This window comes from Moschus berezovskii, chromosome X, assembly GCF_049115385.1.
Source record: "Moschus berezovskii isolate FMDL1 chromosome X, NW_MosBer_1.0, whole genome shotgun sequence".
In the NCBI taxonomy this organism is placed as follows: domain Eukaryota; kingdom Metazoa; phylum Chordata; class Mammalia; order Artiodactyla; family Moschidae; genus Moschus; species Moschus berezovskii.
In genome coordinates, this window is record NC_142488.1 from 64,998,376 (window position 1) to 65,022,799 (window position 24,424).

At 45.4% G+C, this 24,424-nt stretch overlaps 1 protein-coding gene across 1 annotated transcript; it reads left to right on the plus strand.

The window, feature by feature from the left end:
* The first annotated feature begins 416 nt into the window (after positions 1–416).
* Positions 417–19,289, plus strand: SLC16A2 (solute carrier family 16 member 2). Its single transcript, XM_088834274.1, has 6 exons — positions 417–468; positions 514–658; positions 4,289–4,739; positions 5,735–5,878; positions 14,889–15,117; positions 16,753–19,289. The coding sequence occupies exons 1-6, from the start codon at positions 417–419 to the stop codon at positions 16,971–16,973; spliced, it is 1,242 nt and encodes a 413-aa protein (XP_088690400.1). The 3' UTR covers positions 16,974–19,289.
* The last annotated feature ends 5,135 nt before the right edge of the window (positions 19,290–24,424 follow it).

The window sequence follows — 24,424 nt, forward strand, 5'->3', positions numbered from 1 at the left end:
GTCCCAGACAGAACTGATGGCAGTTCTGCCAGTCTTAATACATGGCATCCAAGGTCACTCTGCCATTATGGCCCCCAAGAAAGCAGAAACATCATGGGAGTCTTTATATGGTCCAAACCTGGAAGTGGCATGTGTCCTTTTTACCCACATTCTATATTGGTCAGAATTCTGTCACATGGTCATACCAAATAGCCACAGGAAACAGGCTAAGAAATGTATTGCAGCTGTGTGGTAGCTAGCTAGACATCTCTATCACAGACTTGATCTCTAAAGGACTCTTGCCCCAGCTTTGAAGTTCTGGGTATGCTTATGAACTAGACCCCTGGTTCTCACATTGCCTTGTTACAGGCACTTTGAGAATTGCCTAACCTCTCTGGTCATTAGGGACTAGCAGGCTGGCAGTGTAGGCCAACACAATGCCCCCTGTGAAAGGTCAGAGAAGAACTGACATACCAATTGCACCACCAGGTACCACATTAAACTAAGACGTCTTTGTGCTTCTTTTCTCTGCAGCATGGGTAGGAGCCCTCTCAATGGGAATGATCTTCTTCTGTTCTCCCATTGTGAGTATATTCACTGATCGTTTGGGCTGCCGAATCACAGCAACTGCAGGGGCTGCTGTTGCTTTCATTGGCCTCCATACCAGCTCCTTCACCAGGTAAGGCTAGGAATTTCTGGCCATTTGCCCTTGGCTTCTTTCTGGGACTCAAATGGAGACACTCTTCTCATTGCAGAATCCCCTGTGGCCTTTTTCATGTAGGGTCTTCAAATACTATGCTCCCAGGAATTATTGTTCAATGGGGTTTATCTAGGTAGGGTCCCCAAGGACATATTGGTAGGGAATATACCCAAAGAGGACTCAAGATTTCCAAAGTGATGAGAGCAGCTTAAGCTTGGGCATTCATACAGCTGAGCCCAGGTTCAATTTTGGCCACTGAATGGCAATGGAACAATTGATGAGTATCATTTCCCTCTCTGGGCCTCAATTTTTATATCTACATGAAATTAGATCAGGTCTTTTCAGGTGTGTCTTCCACTCTGCCATTCTATTTCCCTTCAATATGCCACACATCTCATGACCTCAACTCCCCTCCTAGGAATGAAAATCTAGAGTAAGACCATGTGAACACCTACCATTAGAGGATTCTTGGGTAATCTTATGCTGAAAAAGAGGTCAGCTGAGCCCAAGGCTGTTTGGCATTTCTGATCCTTTTTCATTTCTGCATGGCAATGAAAAGATCCTGATGCTGGGAAAGATTGAAAGCAAAAAGAAAAGAGGGTGGCAGTGGGTGAGATGGTTAGATAGCATCACCAACTCAATAGACATGAGTTTGAGCAAACTCCAGGAGATAGTGAAGGACAGGGAAGCCTGGTTTGCTGCAGTTCATAGGGTAGCAAAGAGTTGGACATGACTTAGAGATTAAACAACAACAAATGTTAGGACAGTTTGGGACAGAAAAAGATTCATGTCTTGGGCATGAGAAAGGATGTTCAGCAACATCCCTCACTGAGATACAGACACAACACCCAGCTATCCAATTAGGCCTAAACTGGGTAAACTCAAATTCTGGCCCCATAGATCCCACTGGCAGAATTTGGTCAGTGTCCAGCAAGGAGTAGGTTACAAGTTCATATTCTCCTTATCTCTGCTGCTCTCCAGAAGCATATCTGTAGGAGAGGGGAGAATGCAAAACCCTCCACCACAGCTTGAGGAATATGGCATTCCAAAAGAACTCCAATAATTTTCTGCCAAAGACACTTTGGAAGTTATGGTACCTCCTTCTTCCAATCTCCTGGTGTAGGAAAATGCTGGCCTGGAGACGGCTAACTTGTCAGAGACTTGTTTTCTGAGCTTGGCTTCCCAGAGAAGGACCATGGTTATGCACTCTAGGCCTAAGGATTCACTCACAGCAGAGAATGATAATCATGTTCTGCCACAACTGGGCCCTATGAGATTGAGCCCACTTTATGACTTGAGCATTTCTGGCTGCCCAGTTTACCCTCCAGCAGAGTTTCGGTCTGGCCTGCAATAGTTTCTTGGCTTGGTTCTATCCAATTGGGACAGAGGCAGGGAAAACCACATCCTGTCTGTAATCTGCTCAGCCCTCCCAGGGCTGCAGCTCCAAATCTTTTCAGGACCCCTCTGGTGGCCGGCCTCATTTGCCCTCAGCAAGCTGGTGCCTGGCTTCTTGTGGGAAGGAATTAGGCCTCAGAAGCAGCTCCAGCCTCAGCGCTACTCAGCAGTGGCCTGTTTTTAAGGCCAAGCAGAGCAAAGTGTAAACAAATTAGCAACATACGGATCCCATTTTCTTTCCAATCCACATGAGCTCAGTTACAGGAGGGGAAAGAGCTCATACATGCTTTCTCCTGGCATTCTTCTTTAGGCACACTGTTCCCCAGCCCTTAAGCTCCTCCCCCACTCCCTTTGCCCTTTCTGTAAGAACATCTTTAGAGCCAAGAAACTTTCTGGATGGCCTCACATCCAGTGGAATATGGTTCTGTTTATGGCTAGAACTCCAAGTCATCTCTCCTTTTGTGTCTAAATCAGGGCTCTGAGTTCCTTTGGATGGTGTGAGATGGGGCAAATTTTGGGCAGGGCTTTGGCAAGTCTATTTGGGGGCCTCCTGCCTCAGGGCCCAGGTAGAAATAGATCCACTACACAGCTCCCTGAACAGAATCCCATGCTTTACTCCCACTGGCCCCCTCACTGAGTGTCTCCTTCAGACCTTCATAATGCATTTCCCTTAGCAAGGCCCCTAGCTTGGGTCAATCCCAAAGGGTACCTCGATGCTAATGGAAGGACGCCACAAGGAATTTAACAGAAGAGGAGCAATTGGCTTAGCTATGTGTTCTAAGTAGAGGCAACCCTTTTGAAACCAAAGCCCTTGGTCATACCCAATGAATGCAAACAGATGGAAAGCAATGATGACAGTGATTGTCTTAGAATCATGAGAGCTAGCACCACTTCATCTCTGTGCCATAAGTCCAGTCCTTTAGTATGAGGACTAGGTCTATTTATGTGGAGGAACTGCCTGACCATGGAAAGCACTAAGTTATTAAGTGGCCAGATAAAAAGTATTGCAAAATATGTGGAGGCATCAAAAAGAAAACATTTTTTTTTTTACTAGTTTATGCCAGTGTCATCTGATGGCAGATGGCCAGCCAAGCTGACCTTCCCATAGCCTTTTCCATTCTGATACTTTGCCTTCTGTTATAGAAGCTTATGGCCAAAGCAGAGCCTAAGAGTTTTAGCCAGAACTTGTCCTACTTGGCCAGGCCAATAACTTCTTTGAGGTCCCATTTCCCACCAAGTAGCCAAGCTACTCTGGGAAACTAGTCCATATAATGTCCAGGAACAGGAGTCAGGCAGGCTTCAGAAGTTAAAGGAACTCCTTATCTTAGGATCCCTATGGAGATTACCTAGGGCCTGGAGTAAACGGTTTTGGGATATCCAGACCATGGGCATGGTTGGGGAAGGAGTATCTCTGAGGATACCACCAACCTTTCAGAAATATTAAGGACCCTGAGCATGGAGAAAGACACTGAAGAGTACCATGGAGGGTCTCAAACATCCAGAATCTTGGCTCCCTGCAGAATTTTCTTGTTACTTGGAATAAAGCTTTGGTTACCACCCTACCCATGTTGTCTAGATGAGCAGTAAGTGAAACTGTTCTCTCTAAGCCACTAATTTGCCTTTATAGCCCCTCATCTAGACTTTGCATAGGATAGTTGTGGCTTTCTTTTGAACAGTACTGATGGGGCCCTATAATTCAAACTAGAGTCACACAGGCCTAGAGACAAGTCCAAGTTTTGCTCATCCCCAGTTATGCTGTGCTGTGCTGTGCTTAGTCTCTCAGTCATGTCGAACTCTTTGCGACCCCATGAAATGTAGCCCACCAGGCCCCTCTGTCCATGGGGATTCTCCACACAAGAATACTGGAGTGGGTAGCCTATCCTTTCTCCAGGGGATCTTCCCAACCCAGGAATCAAACCAGGGTCTCCAGTATTGCAGGTGGATTCTTTACCAGCTGAGCTACCAGGGAAACCCCGTTATGCTACCTTGGGTAAATTACTTCTCTGAAACTCTATCTCCCTATCTATAAAATGGGGATCAGAAGTTCTATTTATTGTCTATTCTGAGGGTCAGCAGTAACTGGGGCTGTGGGTTAAGGGTGGGGGATATAGATCTTGGCGGGGGGTGGTGGTGGGGGCGGGGGGGTGGGGTGGAGAAGGGCAGGTAAATTGCTAGTCAGGCTTCTGAGAATAGCTCTTGGTGTTTCTCCCACAGCTCACTAAGCCTGCGTTACTTCACCTATGGGATTCTCTTTGGTTGTGGCTGTTCCTTCGCCTTTCAGCCATCTCTCGTCATCCTGGGCCATTACTTCCAACGCCGTCTGGGTCTGGCCAATGGTGTGGTGTCTGCTGGGAGTAGCATCTTCTCCATATCCTTCCCCCTCCTCATCAAAACACTAGGGGCTAAGATCAAGCTCGCTCAAACCTTCCAGGTGCTGAGTACCTTTATGTTTATTCTTACGCTGCTTTCACTCACCTACCGACCCCTCCTGCCGAGCTCGCAAGACACCCCAAGCAAGAGAGGTGTCCACACCCTGTGCCAACGCTTTCTGGCTCAGCTCAGGAAGTACTTCAACATGCGAGTGTTCCGCCAACGTACCTACCGCATCTGGGCCTTCGGGATTGCTGCTGCTGCCCTTGGCTACTTCGTTCCCTATGTACACCTGGTGAGAAATACCAGTGTGGGTCTACCCTACCTGACCCCAAGAAGCTGCCTGTAATCTGCCTGAAGTTCAGAGGGTAGGAGCAGAGGACATTGAAAGGGCAGAGCTAGGATCTTTGAAAAAAGACAAAAGAGGTATTTGGAGAGTAGGAAACAGCACAGGCTGAGGGAAGACCTCAGTGGGAAATGGGGGAAGTTCCTTAAGGAAAGGCCTGTGCCTATGGTTTCCCCTACTGATAAATCAAGATGGATGCCCAAGAGAAGATAAGCGTCACTGAGATACAGGAGACTGCCCTTAGATGAACCAATAATAGAGTTTTCTAAGAGAGTGTCTTAAGGAATGCTGGTCTTTGTAGTCAAGTAATGTTGTTTAGGAAATAATGTATACTAGATCTGTCTACCTTCATGATTTGTAGCAATCTTATAAAGGTACCAAAAGATCCCAAAATACAGTAAAAAAAAAAACTCTATTCAGCTTTGTTTAACCAGCATCTACCCAACTTACATGGTCACAGAAATGTTGGTTGTTTCTAGCTGTTATCTTCCACAAACATTGTGTTTCTTAAAACATAGTTTTGGAGTGTTACCTGGAAGCTGATGGATCCTTCTCCCTTGGTGACCTGTTGTTACCCTAGGCTGTCAGTTCTGGATCAGGGAATGGGGAGACAATAAAGGAACTCTTAGATTTTTTTTCAGTTGTTAAAGCTGTATTCTGTCCTGCCAAGGCTTGGAAGAGGCTTAGGGATACCCACTGTCCTCAGCTGTTGCTCAGAAGCCCAAAATCCAGAGAGCCAAGGGATATATGCAGCCTTTTAAGCTGTTGGAAACAACCAGAGAGCTGGTTCTGGAGCTAAGGCTACAGGGGAGGGGGCTTCAGGAGAAAGTACTCTTGTCATGCTCCAGGGAAGTAAGCAGTAGAGGATTCTGGGTATGCCAACAATTAACCAGTCAGATCTTCTTCTTCCTCTTATCCTGGGGGCCTGGTATTATGCTTTTCAGATGAAGTATGTGGAAGAGGAATTCTTGGAAATCAAGCAGACCTGGGTGCTCTTGGTGTGTATTGGGGCTACCTCAGGCCTTGGGCGCCTTGTGTCAGGCCGTGTCAGTGACTCCATTCCTGGACTTAAGAAGATCTACTTGCAGGTGAGTGTGACCACCCTGTCTACCATGGACAGAACAGCCTGCCACATGATGCTAGGTTATCTCCAGCCTTTGGGATATAATGTTAGGGTATATCTGACACAGCTTGCTATGTAACATGGGAAATCAAAGTCTCAAAGCCTCAGTTTCCCTAGGTTTCAAGTGAAGACCATCATCCCTGTTCTGCTCCTTCCTCAAGATGGAATAAGGATCTAGTGAGAGCAGCCACTGTAAATGGAAACTCTAAGAACACTTTCAAAGAAAATATTTATAGAAGTTCTACCATCTGAAAGAGGGAAACTGAAGCCAGGAATTAGATGCTGCCTGCCCTGAGGACTGAACTCATTGGTACCTTATACTCTCTTGGAGGGTCTTAGGCATCTGTAGTACTCTGTGGCCCAATGTCTCTCTCCTCTAGGCCCAAGTGCATCACTTCTTATACCTCCAGAACTACTTGGCACCAAACACTGGCTCTCAAATGCCATCCTCTTGATGGACAAAAAAAAAGTGCCAGAAAAGGCCAGATCTCACTTGCCCTCTCCAGGCCTCACTTTCCTCTTCTGTACAATGAGGATAATTCTTTCCTTCCTATCTCACCTCACAGGTGAGGATCAAAAGAAATAAAGATGTGACCAGACTTTGAGAAGTAAAAAATGTTTTAACTATGCAAACTTATATTCTTTCTCAAAGTGACACAGGTAGTCTCATATTGTAGGCAGTATCCATGCTTTAGAGGCCACTTTCTGTGTGAACTAGGCTCTGGTCTGGCTTGAATACAGACTACTGTTCAAGCTGTCTGTCTTTATCTACTGGATAACAATATTGTCTTTCTGACCTGCCTCATGTTTTTTGCTACAGCAGAGGTAGCAAGTGTACCAGAAGGTACCCAAGTGTGGAACCCTATGGAGGAGTAACAGCAGCCCCAGATAACATGTGGGTCATAAGGAATCCATTAGGAAGGTGGTTGAGTTCTGACTCTACTGGAGATGTCCTGAAAGCACTTCCAAGGGGCCCTGACTACACACAGCAGGGATTTTTCTGTCTTCTGATAGCCCCAACAGTTTTCCTAAATACCCTCATATATCTTGGATGAGGATATGAATAAGATTTCCCATTGTTTTTAACTTTGTGTTAGATTTGCAAGAGCTGGTGAATCTGCTTTGTCAGAGCTTAGGGGTGCCATTATGGTCCATCCAGTCCAACCTCTCATTACAGTGATGGAGAAACTGAGGAAAAGACTCAGATAATCATGGCAGTGGAGAAGGAAATGGTAACCCACTCCAGTATTCTTGCCTGGAGAATCCCATGGACGGAGGAGCCTGGTGGGCTACAGTCCACGGGGTTGCAAAGAGTCGGACATGACTGAGCAACTTCACATATTCACAATCATGGCAGAGTTGAATTCCTATGTAGCATTCTTTTCATATTCTGCTTTACCCTAAGTGATGGATGGCAGAACCAAGTCCCAGACATGATAAGTGACTTGACCAAAGTCAAACCAAAAGCCTATGATTGAGATAAACCAATTATGAAAATTTAATTTCCTGTGCCAATATCAGCAAGACCTTACCTGGGTGTCTTTTTGTATAAGACTGTGTGTGGCTCTCCCAGGTTCTTCCATATGTCCCCATTGTGGCCAAAGAGTGCTGGAAATCAGGGTAAGTTAGCATTGCTGCCGCTGCTAAGTCGCTTCAGTTGTGTCCAACTCTGTGCGACCCCATAGACAGCAGCCCACCAGGCTCCCCTGTCCCTGGGATTCTCCAGGCAAGAACACTGGAGTGGGTTGCCATTTCCTTCTCCAATGCATGAAAGTGAAGTCACTCAGTCATGTCCGACTCTTCACGACCCCATGGACTGCGGCCTACCAGGCTTCTCTGCCCATGGGATCTTTCAGGCAAGGGTATTGGAGTGGGTTGCCATTGCCTTCTCCAAGTTAGCATTGGGCCAGGGCTTTATCTTGAGGAGTGTAAGCAGCCTTTGCCTACCCATATAGCTAATTTCTCAACATATCCCCTAGGAGAGAGGTAGGGCCCAAGCGGCTCTTGTTTTCTTTTGTTCCAAGAAGGAGTTCTAAGGGAGGAAGAGGCAATAACCAGTCAGAAGCAGTACTAGGCTTATGGCTTAGTGCTTCTGATGTCCATTTCCCCTACCTATCCAACATTCTCTCCCTTTCCCCACTCTTAGTTGACCCAGTTTTACCACTTATAAAAAAAATAAAACAATCTTGGAACTTTAAAGCTGAAACATCTTCATCAACTCATAGTCCCAAATTCCTCATTTTATAAACTGAGGAACTGAGTCCCAGAGAGGGAAAATTATTTGTTCAAACACATTGTGCTGGTAAGTGTCTTAGGCTGAGGGCATGAAACAATGAATGAACTTCTTCCTCTTGAGCTATTCTTGTGATCTTCTTGATCACAAGAATTTGCCTCCCTTTCTCCTGGGTCAGAGCAGGAGTACAGGTCTGGGAGAGGAAAGGAGTGTTCACAGCTTCAGGTTCAGAAAAGTCATCCACTAGACCTTCTGATTCCTACTACTGACAGAGAGGCACGTGTGTCTGGTATAAAGCCCCTGGACAGTCTGTTGGAAAGGAAATAGTGACAACTTGCAGGACAACCTCACTTTGGGTCAAATCTTGAAACCTGTTTCTTTGTTCCAAGAGGGATTTTTAATTTCCAAACCTTGGCAAAGCCTCATGGAGGATATTAAGAGGCAGCTTAGATACAATAGATAGTAATTACCACAAGTTAAAGGGGTACTTTGTAGTATTTAATGATATTAACTCCTTAATTGGCATACCATTATGACTTGGTTGATAGGTGGGTCTGGTTTTATCTTACAGTTGCACATGAATCTCTTAGAGGAGGAAATGGGATATATTCCTAGATTCTGCATATCTCTCCCAAAACAGCCTAGGCAAAGTTCAAAAGTTCCTCAAATAAGAGTTTTCCTCAGATGGCGTGACCAGGACATTTCTTATCCTCTCCAAAAACCAAACAATCAGTCTATCAAACACTCTACCAGCAACAACACAGAAAATCTTTATGGCTTGAAATAGACTTGACCCTCCTATCTGCCTTCCATCTGGTGATGTAGTGACATTTACACTTACCATGTGGTGACTTACCCTTCCTGGGTAAGTCAGCCTGCCAGTGGGCACTATTAGAATTTCCTGGATCCTGTCGAAGCCTTGGTTAACAGATCAGGTCTTAGCCCTGACTCTGGGACAACCTGCCTCTGCTGGCTACAGTGGGTGGAGTCCAGGTCTTCAGTCTAGCTCACAGACACACATTGCAGGTGACCTTAATCAAAAGGCCAGTTGTGGGCAGAAAACAAAAGGAAGAAGGAATATAACCCCAAAGCCTGGGAAAAGGAGAACTCAAACACAGTAAGTTGGGGAAAAAAATGAAAAGACAGAGAAATATTGTGTAAATGAAGGAACAAGATAAAAACTCACAAGACCACGTAAACAAAAAGGAAATAGGCAAACTACCTGAAAAAGAATTCAGACAAATGATAATAAAGATGATTCAAAACCTTGAAAATTGAATAGAGAAAATGAAAGACTCAATTAATACATTTAACAAGGACCTAGAAGAAATAAAGAATAAACAGAGATAAACAACACAATTACTGAAATGAAAAATACTTTAGAAGGGATCAATAGCAGAATAACTGAGGCAGAAGAATGGATAGTGACATGGAAGATAGAGTGGTGGAAATAACTACTGAAGAGCAGAATAAAGGAAAAAGAATGAAAAGAATTGAAGATAGTCTCAGAGACCTCTGGGACTATATTAAATGCCACACCATTCAAATTATAGGGGTCCCGGAAGAAGAAGAGAAAAATCAAGGGTCTGAGAACATTTTTGAAGAGATTATAGTTGAAAACGTCCTTAATATGGGAAAGGAAATAGTCAATCAAATCCAAGAAGGACAGAGAGTCCCATACAGGATAGACCCAAGGAGAAACATTCCAAGACACATACTAATCAAACCAATAAACATTAAACACAAGGAACAAATATTAAAAGCAGCAGGGGAAAAGCAACAAATAACATACAAGGGTAACCCCATATGATTAACAGCTGATCTTTGAGTAGGAAGTCTACAGACCAGAAAGGAATGGCAGGATATATTTAAAGTATTGAAAGGGGAAACTCTACAACCAAGATTACTCTATTTGGCAAGGATCTCATTTAAAATATATGGGAAATCAAAAGCTTTATAGACAAGCAAAAGTTCAGAGACTTTAGTATCACCAAACCAGCTTTACAACAAATGCTAAAGGGATTTCTATAGGCAGGAAACACAAGAGAAGGAAAAGACCTACAAAAACAAACTCAAAACAGTTAAGAAAATGCCATAGGAACATACATATCAAAATTACTTTAAATTAAATGGAATAAATGCTCCAACTAAAGGACACAGACTGGCTGAATGGATACAAAAATAAGACCCATATTTATGCTGTCTACAAGTCACCCACTTCAGACCAAGAGACATATTCAAAGACAGGATTGAAAAAGATATTCCATGCACAAGGAAACCAAAAGAAAGCCAGAGTAGCAATTCTCATATCAGACTAAATAGACCTTAATTTCATGGCTGCAGTCACCATCTGCAGTGATTTTGGAGCCGAAAAGATAGTCTGTCACTGTTTCCATTGTCTCCCCATCTATTTGCCATGAAGTGATGGGACTGGATGCCATGAACTTAGTTTTTTTAATGTTGAGCTTTAAGCCAACTTTTTCACTCTTCTCTTTCAATTTCATCAATAGGCTCTTTAGTTCTTCACTTTCTGCCATGAGGATGGTGTCATCTACATATCTAAGGAGGCCATATACAACAAACCCACAGCAAACATTATTCTCAATGGTAGGAAACTGAAAGCATTTCCTGTAAGATCAGGAACAAGAAAAGGGTGTCCAATCTCACCACTATTCAACACAGTTTTGGAAGTCCTAGCTATGGCAATCAGAGAAGAAAAAGAAATAAAAGGAATCTAGATTGGAAAAAAAGAAGTAAAACTCTCACTGTTCACAGGTGATGTGAAACTATAGATATAAAACCCTAAATATACTATCAGAAAATTACTAGAGCTAATAAGTGAATTTAGTAAACTCACAGGATACAAAATCAATACACAGAAATAATTTGCATTCCTATACACTAACAATGAAAAACCAGAAAGTGAAATTAAGGAATCAATCCCATTTACCACTGCAACCAAGAAGAATAAAATAACTAAGAATAAACCTACCTAAGGAGACAAATGGAGAAGGAAATGGCAACCCACTCCAGTATTCTTGCCTGGAGAATACTTTGGACAGAGGAGCCTGGCAGGCTACAGTTCATAGGATTGCAAAGAGTCAGACATGACTGAACTACTGACACATACACACACAAGGAGCCAAAAGAGCTGTATACAGGAAACTATATGACTGATGAAAAAAATCAAAGATGACATAAACAGATGGAGAGATATTCCATGTTCCTGAGTTGGAAGAATCAATATTGTGAAAATGACTATACTACCAAAAGCAGTCTACAGATTCAATGTAATCCCTATCAAATTACCAATGGTATCTTTCACAGAACTAGAACAAAAAATTTCACAATTTGTAGGGAAACATAAAAGATCCTGAATAGCTAAAGTAATCTTGAGAAAGAATGGAGATGGAGGAATCAACTGTACTGACTTCAGACTATACTAAAAAGCTACCATAGTTATAACAGTTTGGGACTGGCACATAAACAGAAATATAGACCAATGGAACAAGAGAGAAAGCCCAGGGATAAACCCACATACCTATGGGCACCTTATCTTTGACAAAGGAGGCAAGAATATACAATGGAGAAAAGATAGTCTCTTCAATAAGAGATGGTGGGAAAAGTGGACAGCTACACGTAAAAGAATGAAATTAGAACACTTCTTAACATCGTACATAAAGATAAACTCAAAATGGATTAAAGACCTAAATGTAAGATGAGAAACTATAAAGCTCTTAGAGGAAAACACAGGCAGAACGTTTTATGACATAAATCACAGCAAGATCTCCTCTGTCCCACCTCCCAGAGTAATGGAAATAAAACAAAAATAAACAAGTGGGACTAATTAAACTTGAAAACTAATTAAACTTGAAAGATTTTGCACAGCAAAAGAATGGCTTCCCAGGTGGCACCAGTGGTAAAGAACTCGTCTGCCAATGCAGGAGATGTAAGAGACATGGGTTCAATCCCTGGGTTGGGAAGATCCCCTGGAAGAGGGTATGGCAACCCACTCCAGTATTCTTGCCTGAAGAATCCCATGGATAGAGAAGCCTGGTGGGCTATGGTCCATAGGTTGCAAAGAGTTGGACACAACTGAAGCGACTTAGCACACATGCAGCACATATGCACAGCAAAGGAAACTATAAACAAGATGAAAAGACAACCCTCAGAATGGGGGGAAACAATAGCAAATGATCAAGGGATTGATTTCCAAAATATACAAGCAGCTCATGCAACTCAATACCAGAAAAACAAACAACCCAATCAAAAAGTGGACAGAAGACCTAAACAGACATTTCTCCAATGAAGACATAACAGATGGCTAACAAACACCTGAAAAGATGCTCAACATTGTTTATTTTTAGAGAAATGCAAATCAAAACTACAATGAGATATCACCTCACACTTGTCAGAATGGCCATCACCAAAGAATCTACAAACAATAAATGCTGGAGAGGGTGTGGAGAAAAGGGAACCCTTCTTGCACTGTTGGTGGGAATGTAAATTGGTTCAGCCACTATGAAGAACAGTATCGAGATTCCTTGAAAAACTAGAAATAAAGCTACCATATGACCCAATAATCCTACTGCTGGGCATATACCCTGAGGAAACCATAATTGAAAAAGACACATGTACCCCAATGTTCATTGAAACACTATCTACAATAGCTAGGCATGGAAGCAACCTAGATGTCCATTGACAGATGAATGGATAAGGAAGTTGTGGTATATATAAACAATGGATTGTTCAGTTCAGTCGCTCAGTCGTGTCCAACTCTCCGCGACCCCATGAATCACAGCATGCCAGGCCTCCCTGTCCATCACCAACTCCCGGAGTACACTCAAACTCATGTCCACAGAGTCGGTGATGCCATCCAGCCATCTCATTCTCTGTTGGCCCCTTCTCCTCCCACCCCCAATCCCTCCCATCATCAGAGTCTTTTCCAGTGAGTCAACTCGTCACATGAGGTGGCCAAAGTATTGCAGTTTCAGCTTTAGCATCAGTCCTTCCAATGAATATTCAGGACTGATCTCCCTTAGAATGGACTGGTTGGATCTCCTTGCAGTACAAGGGACTCTCAAGAGTCTTCTCCAACACCACAGTTCAAAAGCGTCAATTCTTCGGCAATTATTACTCAACCCCAAATAAGGAATGCATTTGAGTTGGTTCTAATGAGGTGGATGAACCTAGAGCCTATTATAGTGAAGTAAGTCAGAAAGAGAAAAACAAATATCATATGTTAATGCATATATATGGAATCTAGAAAGACGGTACTGATGAACCTCTTTTCAGGGCAGCACTGGAGGTGCAGACATAGAGAACCAACTTGTAGACATGGGGAGGATGGGAAGGAGAAGGTGGAATGGATGGAGAGAGTAGCATGGAAACATATATAGTACCATATATAAAATAGATAGCTGGGGGGAATTTACTGTATGACTCAGGAAACTCAGTCTGGGGCCATGTGACAATCTAAAGGGGTGAGATAGGGTGGGAGGTGGGAGAAAGTTTCAAGAGGGAGGGGACATTTGTATACCTGTGGTTGATTCCATGTAGATGTATGCCAGAAACCAACACAATATTGCAAAGCAATTATCCTTCAATTAAAAATGAAAAGATATTTTAAATTAATTATTTTTTAAAAACCAGTTGTGTTTCCAGTGGCCCTTCTCTCTACTGAAAGGGAAAAACCAGCCACCGGAAAGGCAGCTTTATTACTTCAGAGTCATTTTACTAAGCCCAAGGAAAGCCCAGTGGCTAGTCAGTATCCCCGAGGCTGGCTTCAGGTTCCCTAGACCTCCTCTGAGTGCCTTGCTTCTCCTTAGAGCCCCCTTTGTTGCCTTGGCAGGGTGCTCCAACAAATCCAGAAGCCCCCAGAGCCACACTGCCTTGAGCATCTGAGATGGTGGTGTGTCCCATGTCCTAAAACCTAAGGAACCTGGGTGAACCTCCTGGTGGTCTCCTTCATACTAAGGTGTTTTCTTTTATAAAACTGCTTTTGGCAGTCTCCCACAAAAATGGGCACTGGCTCCTTCCCCATTTCAGGAAGCTGTGCCTTCCACTCATGCCCCCATCTAATCATTATTCAAGTCATCCTCACTTCCTCCACTTCCTCTTCCTAAATCCAACTTGGATATGAAAACACCAGCATGGTCTGGTTCCAGACCCTGATGCCTGTGACAGACAAACACAGGATCAGAAAGCAGAAACAGCAACTCCCTTTATCTCAGAGTCTAGTCAAAAGACATCTTCTTGAGGACAGGAGCCATGTCCTTTCTTTTAAAAATCTTGACAATTAACGTTAAATAGGGGCTCTCTTTAAAACTGAATTCTAAGTCCTTCTAAATGACTTAGAAGGAACTTAAGTAACTACTTAGTCCACTAGCCTTTCTGTTGACATCCTCTTGCCCCATTTTTCATGGGCTTCCCTGGTAGCTCAGACGGTAAAGAATCTCCTGCCTGCAGTGTGGGAGATGTGGGTCCAATCCCTGGGTTTGGAAGATCCCCTGGAGAAGGGAATGGCTACCCACACCAGTATTCTTGCCTGGAGAATTCCATGGACAGAGGAGCCTGGTGAGCTACAGTCCCTGGGGGTCACAAGGAGTGGGACACAACTGAGCGACTAACACTTTGCCCCATTTTACAGACTGTATAAATAAGGCCCTGAGAAAGGAGATGTGATTTACTATGTGGGCTTGATGGGCAAGCACAATATGACCTCAGGCTGTTGTTCCTTTAGGTCATCTCCTTCTTGCTCCTGGGCCTGATGTCCATGATGATTCCCCTGTGCCGGGGCTTCGGAGGCCTCATCGTTGTCTGCCTCTTCCTGGGCCTGTGCGATGGCTTCTTCATCACCATCATGGCCCCCATCGCATTTGAGCTGGTGGGCCCAATGCAGGCCTCACAGGCCATTGGTTACCTCCTGGGTATGATGGCCCTGCCGATGATTGCCGGACCCCCCATTGCAGGTGAGGTTAACATTGCAGGGAAAGCATGAGTCGGGGAGTCCTGTTTTCCTTGGGACCTAGCCCTCCTAAGTGCCTCTGCTTAAAGTCCCTTTCTCCCTCTTCTCTCTTCAAGTAGTCTCATCAGAGTGCATGAAACCTCTTACCACTATTGATGAAAGAGACTAAGCACAGTATATGTGCATGGATTCATTTGAGGGGATGGGCTTTTCATGGCTGTGAGTTTTTATTGTAGACAGCATGGCTGATTCCAGGAGGGTAGAGAGAATAATGGGTTTGGCCTTCTGACCATTCTTTTGATCCCAAATCTTCTCTCTCTCTCTCTCTCTGTCTCTCTCTCTCTTCACAAGCAAGTAATTATTTTCAAGGTAGTTGAGCAGGAAGAGAAACAAAAGTGGGCCCTGGTTTTATTAATACTTAGAGACATCCCTTCCTCCTCTACCAACTTCTGAACTGAGCCTGTAGAAAACATTTAACTAAGACCACAACTCAAGACTGGACCAAAGAAGCTCACTTATAGCAGGCAACAGGCAAAGTGTTGGCTTGCCATCTTTCAGCACTCCTAATTTCTCTCTCTACTTCCGAGGAGGGCATGGTTTGCACCCTAGAGAACACAGGAAACAAAGAAAATGAATAAGAGAACATAATTTCCTCTCTTTATGATTTATTGCAAATATTAATTCATGGGATAGTGTCTCTTAGGCTGGCCAACTAGGCTAACTCAACAATTATTCCTTGAATACCAATTCAGTGCAAGGTGTTGTGAGGGCACTGGTTGTACTGCATTACAGTGACAAAGGCTCCTACTCAGGCCATTGTATAATAGCCACACTATCCACTGAGGGAGGGGAGCCTTTACCTAACTCCTGATTCCAAATGTGGATCCCAGAATCCATATCTCTTTCCACTTTGCTTACTTCCTAAGCAGCCCCAGGGCCTACCTCCCTTTCATTAGTACTGTTTCTGGGCTCAACCTCCCTATGAGGTATCCCACATTAACTTCTGGAGGTGAGCAGAGAAGGCCCCGTGTACCATGCCAAACACATTCGCCACATTGGCAACCTAGAAGAACCCAAAGGGGCCAAGCATATCTGTAACTTGAAGGAAGGATACACATATACCCTAACCCTAACCCTAGCCTCCTCTTAGGGAAAATGGGCACTTCAAAGAAAGGGAAAATAGGAACTTGGCTGAATTATTACATAAGAACACTCTAGCCTAAGTTGGGTGTGAGAAGGTGTATCACTGTGAACCAAGACAAGTCTTGGTCATCTTCTGTATTCTTTTAAAATAGCCTCCCTCCATACCTATCTCCATACCTTGGAGTGACTAGAAGTTAACTGTAGCTTATGAAAGTAAAAAATGGAGAACTTTGAGAAGTTTCATTTGCTTCTTTCATAATAAGCATTTGCCTCAAGAGCCTATCGTCCCAATATCTCAGGGAGGAGCTGCTTGTCTTTGTAATAGAAGTTTTGTGTCTTCCATCGAGGAGTGTTTAAACTGAGTTGGGCTCCCGAGTCAAGGTAGTACAGGCCAAGATTCTCTGGATAGGCATTTTGATAGCTCCTAGAAGAAGCAGAGAACATCTTTGTATAGTAGAGCAAAGCTAAACTTGACTTGTCTCTGTTAACTTTTCAGGCCTCCTCCGCAACTGTTTTGGGGACTATCATGTGGCCTTCTACTTTGCTGGTGTACCCCCAATCGTTGGGGCAGTAATCCTCTTATTCGTCCCTCTGATGCATCAAAGGATGTTCAAGAAAGAGCAAAGGGATTCCAGCAAGGATAAGATGTTGACCCCTGACCCAGACCCTAATGGAGAGCTGCTGCCGGGCTCCTCTACCCCTGAGGAACCAATCTAATGCCTTTTATTTGCCATCGTGTGCTCCTCCCCAAGCCTTTCCCTTCACCTTGCCCTGCTCGGCAGTTACATTTTTGCCACCAGCACACTTGTTCCCAAACCTGCACACACAGCATTTCAGCCACCTGACCATCCCCTTGGAGCCAAAGCTCCAGGTGTTCCAAACTCATTAACCAAATTCTCCCCATGAATGCCTCTAAACTTGCCAGGGTCATCTCCTTCCAGGCTCTAGGTAAGCTTGGGATCACCCCCTGGCCTTTGGAACCTCTTCATAAACTTTGTAACTCTTGGGGGAGGAGAAGGATGGGAATTCCTGGCCCAGCTTGTTAGTCACCCACTAAAAGCAGCCAAAGGTGCTACTGTGTCCCCAGGAGCCTGGTGGGAAGATCTAAATCTCTGTGTGCTGAGGAATTCCTTGACATCTGTCCTTAGGAACCATTGAGAAGTGTGGTGGAAAGGGCATAGAGGTAAAATGACACAGGGAATCTTGTTTAGCCTCAGTGTCTTTGAGGGCTGTGGCTTCCCAAGAGGTGTGGGTGACATCATCTTACAAGTGTATAGATAGTCTCTCCATCATAAGGTTAGTTAACAGTCTGCCTCCTTCTTTCCTTCCTCCTTTTATTCCTCTACTGCCTCTTCTCCCTTCTCATTCACCTCTATTTCTTTTCATAACTGTTGTAGATTAATGGGTGCTTGAAGAAAGGAGGGACCCAGAGCTTGGGCCAATCAACCCTCATCTTGGCCCAACCCACCCCTAACACTAGAATCAATTCCACTCATCTCAGGCTGAGCCACATTTCACCGTTTGTCTCAAGCTCCTATAATCATCGACTGGAATAATAGAATATCACAAAGGAAAGGGACCTTAAACACTATAAAGTTCCATTCACTGATTTTTACAGATTTTCTGGGCTAATGCATTAACCTGCAGGCTCTCCCAGCTCTCCATCCTTATATCCACCTGTCAAAATGTGAAGAAATTCCTCTCATCTCAGGAGGCAGAGGGAGACTGATGACAGGGGGAATGGCATGGTGGGGGAGGGGCAATCCAATTCCTCCATCGCTCATTATTCATGACAGGTCAACATTTTTACCTGGGCCAGGCCAGGAAAAGAACTGTTTGAGGGAAAATTGTATTTCCAACCTGGATCCCCCAAATGTAGAGGCAGCAGCTGCACATAGGGCTGGAAAACTTCTTTTAGGAAGGGCAAACCATCACAGCCTTTACCACCCAATATGTCCCCCACGCTGGGCATCCTGGACCACTTGGTTAGTGGGAATTAAAGGTGCCAGGAAAGATAGACTCTGGACCATCTTCACCCTCAGAAGTAGGTGCCAGGTGCTTCCCTATGCCTAGGCTCCAGCCGGCACTCTTGCTGAAAAGAATTTCTAGCCAGGCTATGTCCAACTAGCACAACTCACCTTATTAGGAGCTTACCCACTTTCTTCATTCAGCCTCTTTGGGCCTCTCCCATTCTAGGTCTTTTTCTGTTGTATTCCTGTTACCCTAATCTTCTCACCAGGCACTTTGGCTGTCACTTAGAGCTAACAGTGACTTGCTACTCCGAGCCAGAGCCATCCCAGGGCCAGGAGGATTAGGTTGCCCCTGAGGAGCTCCAAAGAAGACAGTGGTCCCCACCCATGAGTTTTTCCGTTACAGACAGGCAGCTGGGGCATGGTTGGCCTCTGATGGCTTCATTCAAGGCCAAACTCTGGAGCCCCCTCCATTGGTCCCAGTCTCTTATCAACTCCCCAAAGGAAAACCCATTGGTTCTTGGCTCTGTGAACACAAAGGGGCCTGCCTAATTCCTACCCTGTTATCCCAAACAGCAGTGGAACAGGACGAGCTGGCCCCCAGGAGCTTTGTAACTCCCAGAAGAAGCCACTGAAAATACTGGAGCAACAAAGCTCCTGATTCCATTCTTCCCTGCCCACCCCCACCAAGTCACCTGAGGGCAGTTCTGCAGGGCCTCTTTTGTTGCTCATGGTGTGGACAGCTCTTAAGAGTCAGGCTGCCACCCATTTCTCTCCAGATGAAGTAAAGACATTCACGGGTCCCAAATCTGCTCTATCAGGTGTCATATAACATGGCAGGGTGTCAGTTTACTTCTTCCACACATGTACATGTACATGTGTGTGCTTGTGCGCTTTTGGGGAGAATGTTGGTTGGTGAAAGCAGCACAGTATTAATATTTAGGGTAAGATGTAGCTTCTTATGCACTACAGTTAAATCAAGGAGAATGAACAAAACGAGGGAGCTTGAGATCTGGGACGTTTAAATACTCAAAAGGTTTGGAACAAAATAAATAAATCTAAAAATCCAGCTTTGGTGTGTATGTTGCCTACACTGGTGAAATAGTCCTAATCTGGTTAACAGCAGAAGTTTAGCTTCAGAACTGAAATCATTTCACATCAAATTTCTGCCAGGGTCTATACTCTGTGAGAGCAGAAATTGGAGAAGGAGCTATATAGGGGTTTGAAGTTGGGTGAACTATTCAGGATTGGATTTTTAGGGAGCTCTGAAGTAAAAAAGTGTTTACTTCACAAAATGAGAACACGGTTAGTGGCTGAGTTGGAGTGGAGGCCCCACCAAGGCTACCACTTTGTTACAAGAATGCCATGTTGAAAATTATCAAAGACCTTGCCAATAATCCAGTGCAAGCCCCTTTTCGTCTCCCTTGTTACTGATGGGGTAACTTGAAGGGACTAGTATAGTTGGGTTATATAACCAAGCAGCAGCCTAAAATTGAGGGTAACACAGAAGAGAGATCTATAGCAATGACAAAGTGTAACCTTAGAATCTCTGTTGTTCATACTCTGCATTGAATTTAACTGGAGACACTCTTGTCTGGATAAAAGGCACTGCAGCAGGTTCACACAGTTCATCAGTGACAGAGTAGGTTGAAACTTTGAACTCAGGTCACTGACTTCCAGTCCAGTCCAAACCTCTCATTTCACAGATGAAGAAACTGACACAAGGAGGGGAAAATAACTTGCCCACTTCATTCAACAACTATATATCGAACCCATCTGCAAATGAGTGTTGGCAGAACCAGCTCCAAGCAAAAATGAAATCTGAGCCAAATCTGACTTTTAGCATAGCCCATTTTTTCACAATTAACTCTCACTTCCAACTGACATACACTTTTGGAATTCTCTCTTCTCAATCCATTCCAGACTTTCATGCAGCCTTAGCCTTGGAGAGCTGGTCCCACCTATTGCCCTTCTAGCCTCAGCAACCCAAGACATACAAATAAAGCCCATCTCCCTGTGGCTATACACTGGACAGGAGAAGAGTGGATAGGACTGGTTTCCTTTGCAAGAAGGTGGTTTACCACCCAGCTCTTGGCTATTGTTGTTTCTCCCCTGACTCAGTGCAGACATCCTCAAGCTGCCAGCCTCATCTCTTCCCACTGAGACTAATTACTCTGTTCAGCTGCCTGGCCCCAGGCTCTCCCACCCAAGGTCTGCTGCCCCGTCGATCCCTCCTCTAGAAGCCCCAAGGCCCTAGTCTGTGTTTGATCACTCAGGATCATTAGATATCAAAGCTGTGGAATCCCATAATTTTTATGAGCATATGCTCTCCTCTAGGGCCTTTTCATGTCTGAAGAGGCAACCAGCAGTTCTCTGCCTCTTCACAGCAGCAGAGCAGGCCAGTTAACAGGAATTACAGGTGCCTCCAGAAAAACCGTGGTATCTGACAGCTGGTGCTTAGATAGGGTGGGTGCTGGTTTGAACCACAGCCTTTGAAGCAAGTTCAAATTCTAATAAACTGAAATGTAGAGGAGACTCCAGAAGAATAAGAAAAGGGATTAAATACCCAACTTCTGCAGGCATTGAAAAGGCTTTACTTTAGAAGGCCTTTCAAATCTTGCATTTCAGCTCTCTCTAGTGGTTACCAGAAGCAAAGTTCAATGCCTGGTTTTCAAATCATTTCAGTATTATTTTCTAGGGACCTGCTTTGACAGGCACTTTGCTAGAACCCAGGGATTTCAAGAATGAAAGGAATAGAGGGGGAGAAAAAAGAGAAGAAACACAAGAAGGAATTTGAACTACCTGCTTTCCAAGATGCCTTTTCCTCTTCTGGACCCCAGTGCCCGGAGCCTATGGACCTTAAAGCCTTTGGCACAGGCAGGGGCCACCACGCCCCTTCCAGGATGGAGGCCTCAGCATTTCCCTGTCCCTTTTGCCCTAAGACTGGCCTCCCCTGGCCAGAACCTCTCAGAAGAACTACACTCTCCTCAGCGTTGGTTTCTTGCTGAGCTGGAGCGAGATAAAATTAGTCCATTGCTCACGACTAACAAGTGTCAACCCACGTCCAGCTGGAGGGAGAGAAGGACAGAGCCAACCCACGGGCGCTCCTGCTGGCCAGTCGACACGGGGTCTGACTTTGGCTGTCCGGCAACCCTGGCCCAGGGCCTCCTCATTCTCCTGTCCTACCTGCCCCAGAGACGGGGAACTTGAAGTGGGCGGGGCGACCGCTACTCTACTTTCCCCAACACACACTCACCCTACACTGCCCTCGCAACGATTTGGGATTGGGCCGTGGGATCCGCAGATGAAGGTGCTGCTGCTGCTGCTGCTAAGTCACTTCAGTCGTGTCCGACTCTGTGTGACCCCATAGACGGAAGCCCATCAGGCTCCCCCGTCCCTGGGATTCTCCAGGCAAGAACACTGGAGTGGGTTGCCATTTCCTTCTCCAATGTGTGAAAGTGAAAAGGGAAAGTGAAGTTGCTCAGTCATGTCTGACTCGTAGCGACCCCATGGAGTGCAGCCTACCAGGCTCCTCCGTCCATGGGATTTTCTAGGCAAGATGAAGGTGCTAGCCGGCACCATTTCCCGCCAGATCCCCATTCCCACTCCACACTTGGAGAATGCCTGAGGATGGAGATGGGGCTGGGGTAGGGGGCAGCTCACTGGCCCTGGCTTCTCTCCTGGTCCTGCCACTGACTTTGGGTCACTTTAAGCAGGGTGGTGGGTAGTTCTTCCTCCTCCATCGCTTTCTATTTCTCTGTCTGGGAGGGGTCGTAACCCGGGAAACGTGCCAACTGAGACGCATCTGCTCCTGCTACTCAAACAGGAATCAGACCCATACAGGAAAACCAAGTCTTCCCTCTCAGAGGAAGCAGGTGGGAAGGAAGGTGGGAGGGCCCAACTCTGGGCCCTGCCAACTGTCTGGGGAGCCAGATGGACAGATAGCAGCTGCGCATGTCCTGACCTCAGCTCCTCCTCAGTCCACCACTCCCACTGCCCTGCCCAGGCCACTACCACCAGGGATTGTAGCATTGTCGTCCCCATTGAGCTTTGGGTCGAGAAACCTGGAGGTGATTCTGTCTGGGCCATCCAATAACAACACCCCCTCCCCGCCCCAGTGACTCCCTACCAGATCTGTCCTCAAGGTCCTGATGGTGGGGTCAACCTGCAACTAGCAAGGACCTAAGGGCATCCCAGGTGGTGCTAGTGGTAAAGAACTGCCTGCCGATTCAGGAGACATAAGAGATGTGGGTTCCATCCCTGGGTCGGGAAGATCCCATGGAGGAGGAAATGGGCAATCCACTCCAGTATTTCCCTGGAAAATTCCATGGACAGAGGAGCCTGGCAGGCTGTAGTCCATAGGGTTGCAAAGAGTTGGACGTGACTGAAGTGACTTAGCATGTTCACATTCAAGAGATTCCAGGCAGGAGGCCTGCCAGTATGAGGGGACTAGAAGCAAGAACTATCTCCAGAAAATGCTCTGCTCTGGCCCAGAGAAGCTATCCTCCTCTCTATCCTCTCCAACCCTGGGTGGCTGTCCCCATAAAAGTTGTCCCAGATCCCCAAGGGACCACCACACTAGCTGATCGGAGCTCTTAACTCAGGCCTGCTCTCCCAACACAGTGGCCCCAGATCCTACTCAAGATGAAGATGAGCACCCACCAGATGCCCTAGGCTCACACAGGTGAACTAGCAGGATTTCCTACGGTTCAGAACCCTCCTTAAAACCTGGACAGACCACCAGGAATGAAACAGGTTAACTCTAAGACCTGCCCCCTCAATTTGCTCCCCACCCAACACTCCTCCACCTTACTCTCCAACAACCTACTTCCTTCGGCTGGTTGCCTAAGAAGGGGTGAAAGAGGGGGCCAGGGCAACCGTCTCCACTGCCCTCCCACACACATCCACATACTTCCTTTCTCTCCCCAGGATGGAGTCTTCTGAGGCCCAGCCTTGCAGATTCTTCTTCCTTAGAGCCTGTAAAGGCCAAAGATTCCTCCTGTCAGTCCAAGACCTCCCACATACATGTGCACAGACACACTCCTTTCATCCTTGAGCTCCAAGAACACAAGAGCCTTCCCCACTTCCCCGAGCATATTTGGACACTGAGGACACTTTAATGATAACAAGCCATCTTCACCTGTTATGAGTTGCAGTTTACAGGTCATAGGTGTTCCTATATCTCTCATCACATCTGACCCTCTCCCCAACACTGGAAGGCAGCTACTCCTGTGTCTGTTTTACAGATAGGGAAAGTAAGCCCCGGAAAAAACTGAATGCCAGTTTTCAAACTCCTTATCCAAGGCTCTTTCCACTGCACCTCAGAGAAAGTATGGAAGTAAGTGAGTCTTTTTTTTCCCTTGACTTCTCAGAAAGCCTGCTTGCTACTCCTGGAGTTAGTACCTGCTGTTCCCCAGGCCCAATCTACCCTTCAAGGAAGGCTCTGGGTAGTGAGTGGCACTACAGCCCCAAGATAAAGGCATAGAAAGCAGCAAAAGCTGAGCCAGAGTCCATGTGCACCCCTAACCACATATCCCAGACTCTCTTTTGGAGGGAATGGGACAGGGAGGAGAATGCGGAAGAGGAATTAGGAGTCTCTGATCTGCCGTTCCCCGGGGGCACACAATATTGTCTTCTGGGTTCCTCTTTGACTCAAAATTGTTTGTTGTTGTTGTTCAGTTGCTAAGTTGTGTCCAACTCTTTGTGACCCCATGGACTGCAGCACACCAGTCTCCTCTGTCTTCCACTATCTCCTGGAATTTGCTCAAACTCGTGTCCATTGAATTGGTGATGCCATCCAACCATCTCATCCTTTGTCATCCCCTTCTCCTCCTGCCTTCCATCTTTCCCGGCATCAGGGTCTTTTCCAATGAGTCAGTTCTTTGCATCAGGTGGCCAAAGGATTGGAACTTCAGCATCAGTCCTTCCAATGAATATTTGGGACTGATTTCCTTTAGAATTGACTAATTTGATCTCCTTGCAGTTCAAGGGACTCTCAAGAGTCTTCTCCAGCACCACAATGTGAAAGCATAATTTCTTCAGTGCTCAACCTTTACAGTCCAACTCTCACATCTGTACATGACTACTGGAAAAAACATAGACTTCACTATATGGACCTTTATCAGGAAAGTAATGTCTTTGCTTTTTAATATGCTGTCTAGCTTTGTCATAGCTTTCCTTCTGAGGAGCAAGCATCTC